At 37.2% G+C, this 9472-nt stretch overlaps 1 protein-coding gene and 1 long non-coding RNA gene across 8 annotated transcripts in view; one reads left to right on the forward strand and one right to left on the reverse strand.

The window, feature by feature from the left end:
- The window catches only part of LOC149570543 (uncharacterized), a 71407-nt gene extending 66556 nt beyond the window's left edge, over window positions 1–4851 (forward strand). The window contains exon 9 of the mRNA XM_089823129.1: window positions 1182–4851. Coding sequence (XP_089679255.1) covers window positions 1182–4586 — 3405 coding nt within the window. The 3' untranslated portion in view covers window positions 4587–4851. The remainder of the gene's footprint in view (window positions 1–1181) is intronic.
- LOC149570544 (uncharacterized) overlaps window positions 1–8501 on the reverse strand; it is a 72336-nt gene extending 63835 nt beyond the window's left edge. The window contains exons 1-3 of one of the 7 annotated variants that reach the window (XR_016362955.1): window positions 8052–8501; window positions 2167–2346; window positions 1954–2093 (exon numbers count right to left, since the gene is read on the reverse strand). This is a non-coding gene — a long non-coding RNA (uncharacterized LOC149570544). The remainder of the gene's footprint in view (window positions 1–1953; window positions 2094–2166; window positions 2347–8051) is intronic. The other 6 variants (XR_016362957.1, XR_016362956.1, XR_016362953.1 and 3 more) reach the window with 6 other exon arrangements.
- Between the last annotated feature and the right edge of the window lie 971 nt (window positions 8502–9472).

Here is a 9472-nt window from a genome sequence, read left to right on the forward strand (position 1 = left end):
TCAATGAGAAAGCATGTCATTAATACAACATCTCTGCAATACTCCCATGTGCCAACAATATCCTCTATTCCTAACATTCACAAGATTATTATTGAGGACGGGTGCAAAATTTGATATATAAAGATTTATGCAGAACGAGTTTTGAACAGTCGTTTTGGACTAATCTTTAATGCCTCTTCTTTAAACTGACGAGCCACTTCATTTTTTGTGCACATTATCATTCCTCAGTTTCTGTTCATTGTTTGATTATTCAGGTGATGGATTTGGTGATATAATATTGAGTTTATGCTTGAATTTTCTCTTCATTTTTTGTGCACATTATCATTCGTCAGTTGCTGTTCATCGTTTGATTATTCAGGTGATGGATTTGGTGATATTATATTGAGTTTATGTTTGAATTTTCTTGATCTATCAGGTTGCTCTATGGTCTGGAGATATTCCTCTGTTTTGTTTTCAGCAGCAATTCTCTGATGATTATTATTATACTAGTTTATTATAGAGCTGTATGTCTGAGTGTGTATCGAGTACAGCTTAGATTTTCCTTATATATTCTAAGTTGAGTGCCTGTTTCTATATCTTTTGGACAGTGTGATTGCTTAATCAGGGGCTGTCTGATTGAGTAATGGTTAAATGCAGCATATGTATTATCGTTGAATATTGGAGACATCAAAAGAGAACAGAGCCTTGTAATCACTTTGAGCATTCAATAAAAGGATCTACTTTTCGGGTGTGGCTAGATTTTTCCCTCAGGTAGGAGGGCTTTCCCAGTGTAAATAATGGTGTCATCTATTCGTATGATTTTCTATATATTGCATTCATATTATTCTAGTTCAAAAACATTAGAAATTATAACTGTCGAATGTAAAGTACAAAAACATTCTCTTACAATGCTCCTGTTTTCTGATTCATGCAATTGGTGTGACATCCATTCTTATTTTATCCACAAAATAGTAAGATTGATAAAACATTTATATTTCTTTTATCTGCAGATGATCTCTACAGATTAGGTATAGGCCTTGACTTTGATAAGACATATATTACTTTTATTTGCAGGATATCTTGAGAGACATTAGTTGAAGTAGTAAAGAACATATGGTAGTTGTAGAGCTTAGTTTAATTGTCATAATTTCAAGTTTTCATCTTCAGAGTTTGCCTTCTCATCCAATCTTTTTGTACAACAGCTGCTGGAGGATCTTAACGAATTTCCAAGACAAGATGAAGGTATATATGGTCTACTTGAAGAGCCTGTGCCATATAAACCTCCAATTGAAGCAGCTGATATTCCAAAGCTGATGGAACCGTCAGTTACTGAATATAACTTGAGACAATCCCCCCAGCAGAAAGCTCAAGTCCCACACAAAGCTAAAGATTTGAAGGACCCAATGAGCACGTCTAGAGAAACTGCAGAGAGAACAGTTAAGCTTCCAGCCCAAACAGTAGAAACTCCCACTACAAATACAGAAGTGCCACTTTTAGCAGAATCTAAGAGGCACATACCTGTGGGAATCCCATGCTCACCAGAGATTACAAAAGGGAAGCTACTTGATAAAAAAGAAGAAACTTTTCATTTTCCAGTCAGAGAATCAGAAACAGCACCCTTGCATTTTCCTAGTTATACCCCTGAACAAATCAAAGAGGAAGATTATCCAGTGCTTCCAGAACTCAATATCAAACAGCCTGCACTGGTATTTGATGCTTTGGTAATAAAAGATTCGGCAAAGCGTCCATCAGATGTTTCTGAAGTTAAAAAAGGAGCTGAGCAAGAAAATTATGACATAACTCCTAAGACAGGATATAAGCCACACAAACCTATTGTTGAGGTTGGCAAGGAGCTGTCAGAAGCATCACAAGAATACAACAGGAAGATGGCTTTAGAACAAGATGTTACTTCAAGCAATACACTTGTAAACAAACATGCAGACAAGGAATCAGGACAGAAAGAAATTGACATACCTAAAATCATTATAGAACCTTCTATGCCAGATAAGCCAGAAGAATGTTGCCAAAATATTACTAAGGCCCCGGAAGAAATTGTACAGGCAAGTCAAATGAAGGAAGATCCTAAACCCGCACCTTTCCAAACTCCAAAGCAGCTGCAAAAGCAAACTATTGAGATCAAAGATGCACCAATCAAACCAGAAGGAGAACAAAAGACAGTTCATTCACCTGAAATCGTTGCAGAAGCTCCTACAACTACTATTCCACAAGAATGGCAAGCAAAAAGCCCAGAAGTTGAAGAGGAGCTAGCAATCAGCAAATGTTCCTTGAGACAAAGCCACCAGGATGAAACTCAAGTTCCATATAGTGCTGATGATATGAAGGAGCCTATGCAGACATCTAGGGAAACTGCAGTGGAAACAGATAAGCCATCAATACAAGCATTGGAAACTCCAACTACTATGAAAGAGTCACCATTGTATGCAGAAATTGAGAAAATGCATGACTCCATGGAGATTCCACACTTGCCAGAGCTTACAGAACCAGAACTACTTGATAAAGGGGAAGAACCTTCAAGCACTACACTCAAAAAAAGGTATGGAAAGGAGGAATCAGAATGTGAGGAAACGAACATGCCTGAAATTATTCCAGAACCTCCTACAGTACATAATCCAGAAGTATGTCTTCCTAACATTCACAAAGTCCAGGAAGAAATTGTAGAGGCAAGTCCAATGAAGAAAGAGCCTAAGCTGACTCCTCTCCAAACTCCAAAGCAGCAGCACAGGCTCCCTACTAAGGTTGAAGATAAGCCAGTCCAACAAGAAGAACATAAGGAAATTATTTTGCCTGAAATCATCTCCGAAGCTCCCAGAACTGATATTCCAAAAACATATCAAGCAAAAATCCCTAAACTTCAAGAGGAACATTCAAACAGTGAACATTCTTCGAGAACAGGGCCCCAAGATGAAGCTCAAATAACATACATAGCTGAGGATATGAAGAAGCCTGTGAGCACATCTACAGAAACTGCAGCAGAAACAGTTAAGCCAGTAAGAACACTGGAAACACTGACCGCTGTTAAAGAGAAACCATCTTATACAGAAGCTGAAGATGTGCATGTTTCTGTGGAGATGCCATGCTTTCCAGAGAGAAAAGGGGAACTAATTGATAAAGGGAAAGAAACTATAGAGAAAATACAACAACCCATTATTGAGGTCAACTATAAGCCAATGCAATTAGGACAGGAAAAATTAACTGAACGGGATATAAACCAACCTACAGTTGTCTCAAAATCTCCTGTGTCTAATACTGCAAAAGAATTTCCAGAAATATCCATTGAAGCCCAAAAAGAAGATGTACAAATGGAGCCAATACAGATAAGCCATCAACCACCTTCAGAAACTCCAAAGGAATTACAACAATCCACCATCAAGGTCAAAGTTGAGCCAATAAATGAAGAAGAAAAAGAGGTGGAAACCCAGAAGAAGATAACTTCACCTAAAATTGCCTCAAAAACATCCACATCTTATGGTTATACAGAGTTTCCACCGAAAAGCTTTGACATTCCAAAAAAGCAATTTGACACAAGTCCAGTTCAAGAGATTGCTAAGCCAGTTGTTCCTGAAGGTCCAATACGATTACAACCACACAGAACTGAGGTCGAGGAGTCAATATCAGCAGCAAGAGAAACTCAAGGGAAAACACCTCTAGAAGAAGAAACCTATTTAACTGATGCATGTGAAGAACAAAAGAAGCCAAAGCAGAAGGATATCATTCCCACAAAAATTGTCCTAGAAGCTCCATCTGATATTCCAGAAGAATGTCCACCAGAATTTCCTCAATTGCACAAAGCGCCCACAAGTCAAGTGCTGGAAAGTGTTAAGCCATGTCCACATGAGACTCCACTAGATACTAAACAACCTATAGTTGCGATACAAGACACTGGGCCCATAGAAGGAATACAAAGAGAAGGTGAAGAAAGAGCACCTTTGATAGATGTAGTGGCTCCAAGGGACTTTTTTGAAGAAAAGAATGCAAGGGAGAAGTCCAAACAAGAGGAGATATATTCCCCTGACATCATCACAAAAGTTTCCAGGCCTAATAGTCCACAAGCCTCTCCACCCACCAGAATGGACATTATCCCACCTAAAATCTCAACAGAAGCACCAAATTCAGTGAAGGAAAAATCTGCTCCTCACCCAATTTATCCTGAATCTCCCAACAAGCTGCAACTATCCACTATTCAGGTTACAGATGAACCAGTCCACCCACTGCCTGAAGAAGAGAAGAAGATCAAATCACCTGAGATTGTCTTAGGAGGTCCTGCTCTGGTGCAGGAACAAGCCGAACATGAGCTTCCTGAAACTCCCAAGGACGTACAAGAAGGCCCTAAACCATCAGAGGAGGTACAAGAAATAGCACCAGTGCAGAAGGAGGAAATACAAATGATAAATCCAGCACAAGAAGAAGAAGAGAAAGAGCCACCATCACCATCTTCTGATGCTTCAGAAGATGCAAGTAGCGATCCAAATCCAAAACCAAATTCATTACTGAAGCTAATGGCATTTGCAGGTTTTGGCTTGGTTTCCATTTTTGTACTAATCAAAACAGTAAAAAAGTTTAGAGATGATAAGAGCTGGATTAAATAAAGAGGATCATTGCTTCGGCACATTTCAATGGAAAAATCATGGTCACCGGGAGAAGTCGTGTCTTGGAGACCAAGACACGTCTCGGAGACTTTTCGCGTCTCCGGAGACCTCAAAAAAGGTTGAAGACTTCATGACGAAGTCTCCTTGTCTCCTAATCCAAAAAGTGAAGTCTCCCCGAAGTCTCCTTACAAAATATAAATGTAAAATATAATATTAAATAATTTTATATATTTTAGCCCTCTTTTTAATGTTTTTACTGCAAAAATTAAGACCACTGACAATTTAAATGATTAAATCATTTAAAATATTTTATTTAATAAATTAATAACTTTAAATGATCTTAATGATTTGCCCCCAGTTGTACTACCATCAGAGGAACCTGAGTTGGAGAGTGATGATTTTTTGGAGAGCATGATCGATGAAGACCTTGAGATGGATGATCACAACCTTGTAGAGTAGATGATAGTACCATCGACATACTAATACTAGATATACTAGATATATTTCTGTTTTTTGTTTATTGTACAAAGTGTTCATTTTTGTTTGCATATCGGCAATTCAACATCAAACTATACTTTTTTGAATTTAAGATTTGAATATGTAATGATAATCTCAACGATTATCAATCTGATATGATGGTGATCATATGCAATATTCGAAAAACAAATATGTCTATGAGATACAATATTGTGATCATGTGAGTTTTGAAATCTTTGACTCTATGAGTCTATTTTAATTTTTAATGTGACATTACTATTATTATTTACTTTAGTCTTTTAGTCTTACAGTATTACTATTTTCAAATTTTCACTTATAAAAATAAAAAAATTGTCATCTCCAAGTACCCCCGTCTCCTATTTGAAAAATTGCCGTACCGGTACCAGTACCAGTACTGGAGACCTCAAAGTCTCCCCGTCTCCTGGTGACCTTGGGAAAAATCAGTTCTCATTAGCAACACCTGACAATTTTTCACTATTTTCACTGCACCACATTTTAAGAAGCAAGACCCATCTTTGTATAGCTAATAGGATAAGATTTTGTGGAATTGATTCAGATAATAAGGTACATAATATTGCCAAGAAGACTTCAAGTTAAATTACAACTGGTGAAAGTTGTGATGTGAGCCAAATGTGAGCTTGCTCTATTCCATTTATGAGAAAAAATATATGTTAATAATAAAACTAATAGAAGAGAAGCATTTCAAATGCAATGGATCTGAAATCACTTTTAAGCTTGTTGGAGGTACACGCTAATCTCTCCCTTACTCCCCATTTTCAAAATAATACTGAAAAAACATCTGGCAAAATGAATAAGATGTTTATTTATCTTTAAAACTAGATAAAAGTATGCTTTATAACAGATCAAAACTAAGGCTTTTTGTTTACTAGATGTCCACTACACAGCATAGGGGAAAAAACGCATTACGTTGCATAGAAGGAATGCTGTATTCTATTAGGTTACCAAATGGTTTCTCTAATTTTTCACCTTCAGTTTTCTTTTGGTTTTTTCTTTTTCCAAAATTTATAAGGCAATCTCTAAATATTTCTCCAACCCAAGCCATTCATATTCCAGAGTTGATGGGTGTAAAAAATATAGATGCCTTCATTGATAAACCATCTTTACCACACGTTAAAAAAGAGGAGCTAGTTGATAAAGAGAAAGAAGAAGGTTCTCATTTCCCAGTTAAAGAAGAAACACCGCCACCTGACAGTTCTACTCGCAACCAAACCCTTTACCAATTGATTGAAGGGGAAAGCTATCACCACCTCCCAAACCAGATATCACAGCAAGCAATTGTACATGATTCTTCAATAAGAAATGCTCCACAAATGTGCACTGGGTGTCTCTAAAGTCCAAAAGGAACCTGAGCGAGAAATTTACAAAATGATTCCTCTAAAAACAGTAAATAATCCAAAATTCATTATGGTGGTAGGAAAGGAGCCACTGAAAGCATCACAAACATATTGGAAGAAAACAGCTCTACAAAAAATGGCTGATTACTAGTCGAAATAACTTCATGGTCCTATAAACAAATCTTGACAGGTTCAGTAACCTACAAGAACACAAAATTGAGATGGAAGAGGAGCCAAAGGCAATGGCAAGATTAGTCCTTTTTTGAAGTAAAAGAAAGGAGACCTTTACAAAAACAGCTACTTCAAGTGATGCACACAAACCAAGGTAGGAACCAAAGCAGCAGGAAAACACTCTCATTAAATTCGTTCTAGAATGAATGAATGAATGATTTTTGAGACCGGTCAGTCTAAGGGACCAAGGGTTCACAGCCTTAAACAATGCTTAAACTATTTCCATATTCCTTTGATTGTCTGGTCTCCAGCTATGGATCTTGACTAGAAAGCTAACAGTTTGGCTGACCTTATCCTCATCAAATATTCTGTGCATGTTGTCAGCCTTCAAGATTATTTTATACTGAGCATGGATATCTTCCTACACTGGATTCTATAAGAAATTGTCATTCTGTCTCAATTGCACCCATCCTGCTGAACATGCAAGTTCTCTTCCCATACCTCTTATGTCTGATCTTATTCTTCAGAAGCTCAATATGATATTCCAGGTTTCTCAACATCACAATAAATCCTCCAAGTCCATGAGGAACTTCCAAGGACAAGATCATTACTGTAAGTAGTTAACTCGACCCCCGATGTAAACCCAAAGGCCTTACCACGATTAAGAATTCATGTGAAAAAGGAGCCTGCAGAACAGGCCGGAAAAATTGAAGAACAACCATAGGAGGAAATGCAACCACTGCAACTCCAAAAGCAGCCTTTCTCTCCTAAAGATGTAAGTGTTGATCCAAGTCCGCTATGGTTGAATAAGTTGCTGGTACCAGCTGCTTTAAGCTTGATAGCTTGCAAGATTGCATTCCGTTTAAAAAGCATAAAGAATCACAAATGACAACAACCTTGGGTAAAGATAGTGGTACCGAAACATCCTCGAGAACACAACTGCGCTTTGCTAGCCAATAAAATGGATTAGCACCATCTAAACAGAGATGATCGTTGAGCTTCTCAACAAGGTGTAGAGCCCAGAATATAGCATGTACATTCGAGAGGCAGAAATTGTACCCTTAATAACTTTCCATACCTGAGCCATTTCGACAGTTGACCCCCCTCTCTTTCTCTATCTATCTATCTATCTCTGGATGACATGATTCAAAGAATGTAATCAATACAAGTAGATCTTGGAACCATTAAGAAGAATCAGATTCCAAAATCATTTACAACAAGTTTTGGCATACTTCTAACTTCTGTTTTTGGCAATTCTGATCTCCAAATCTACCTGTCAAAGCATAACACAACTCCCTCACCTTGTAGGCATTACTAGACAAACAAATTATACTAACATGTCCATGAGCTAATTATTTTATGATTTTGCAACGCTTTTGTTGAGTTTTCATTTTAAATTCGCAAATTTCGACAGCATAATTTTCTTAAAAAGGGAACTTACATACACGTTGCAGAGATAATTCACGTTTTTCATACACTTTCGTCGGTAATCCGCTTCATTTCAAAAAACAGTTACTAGTATTTGAGTCAGAAAAGGGTGACTTCTTGGGTGAAGACTCCTTTGAAAAGGTCATTTTGCTGCACAGGCATTGACGTAAGAAATGGTTCCTTATCTTTGATAATTTCATATTGTTTATGCAGATTTCATGCTTGTTGGCTGCTGGGTAACAACCCCAATTTAACCTCGTGGAATAATACTCACTGTATAATGTACTGTACAGGAGGCGGATGTCATTTGCTGCACGCACAAACGTTTAGAAGTAATATAACATCGAATTGATACCGAGCCGGTGAGTTTCAGTACTAAAAAGTTAACCCACCCTGCGTAGGAAATTCAACTGATTCCTCATGTCTACAAATTAAAAGCTCTAAGGGGACATTTACTGTTAATGGAAAGATTCTTCTCAAACTTATTGAATTTCCCGCTAATTATGCCGAAGGCATTCCCTTATATGAGATGAGATTGAATGAATGAATGATTTTAATGGAACCTGCTTGCTAACAACTAGCCTAATTCAGTTGTAATCTTTTGACTAATTCTTCTCTTCTTTGGTTCATAGTCAAGGAAGTCAGTTGTCTCTTGAATTTTAAAACTTAAAATTATATTTCTTCGTAAATTTGTTTGGTGGGATTATTTCATTCTAGTGGGGAAATGAAGATTAGGTTGTTTACAAATGGCAAAAATCTCCCCACCTCTTTTTCACCCCCTTAAATTCAAAAGGCTAAAAAGTCAAAGATCCTATTTTATAGGAAAAGATTCTAAATAAACCTTTAGCCCCCCATAAAAAAATTATTATGGAGCCACCTCCTCAACAAATATAGAGCCCAAGCCCTTCCCACGAGACCCCTGCCTAAGGGCATGTCCCCATGCAATTGCATAGCTTATTTGGCTAGCAACCAATGCTCAATATTTTTAGAAGGAAATTGTGAAGCCACTAACCCCATGAGTATTTAAATTTGTTGCTTACTATGTATTGAATTCTATTTTGGAATGCCAATAGTGGCATGTTATGATGGTTAAGTTGTTGAGTTGTTATCCTTACCATCAAGATTCAAATCTAATGGGGATGAGGTCACCTGTTTGTGGCCTCACTGGTTCATAGCTCCAGGTCAAAGTGTTTATCCCTCTTTAAAGTAATTCTATTTTGGAATAAAATTAGTGATAATTTTTTCAGTAAAACGTTGGAGGAAAAAGAGGAGGGAAAGAAAAATGTGGAGTCAACTCACATTTTTTTAATAAGCACTTGCTGCTTATTTTCAACCTCCCAAAAATGTGGAGTCACCTCACATTTTTTTAATAAGCACTTGCTGCTCATTTTCACCTCCCAAAAATGTGGAGTCACCTCACATTTTTTTAATAAG

The sequence above is a fragment of the Cupressus sempervirens genome, chromosome 3 (genome assembly GCF_028749045.1).
Source record: "Cupressus sempervirens isolate cs-2001-9-10 chromosome 3, ASM2874904v1, whole genome shotgun sequence".
NCBI classification, from domain to species: domain Eukaryota; kingdom Viridiplantae; phylum Streptophyta; class Pinopsida; order Cupressales; family Cupressaceae; genus Cupressus; species Cupressus sempervirens.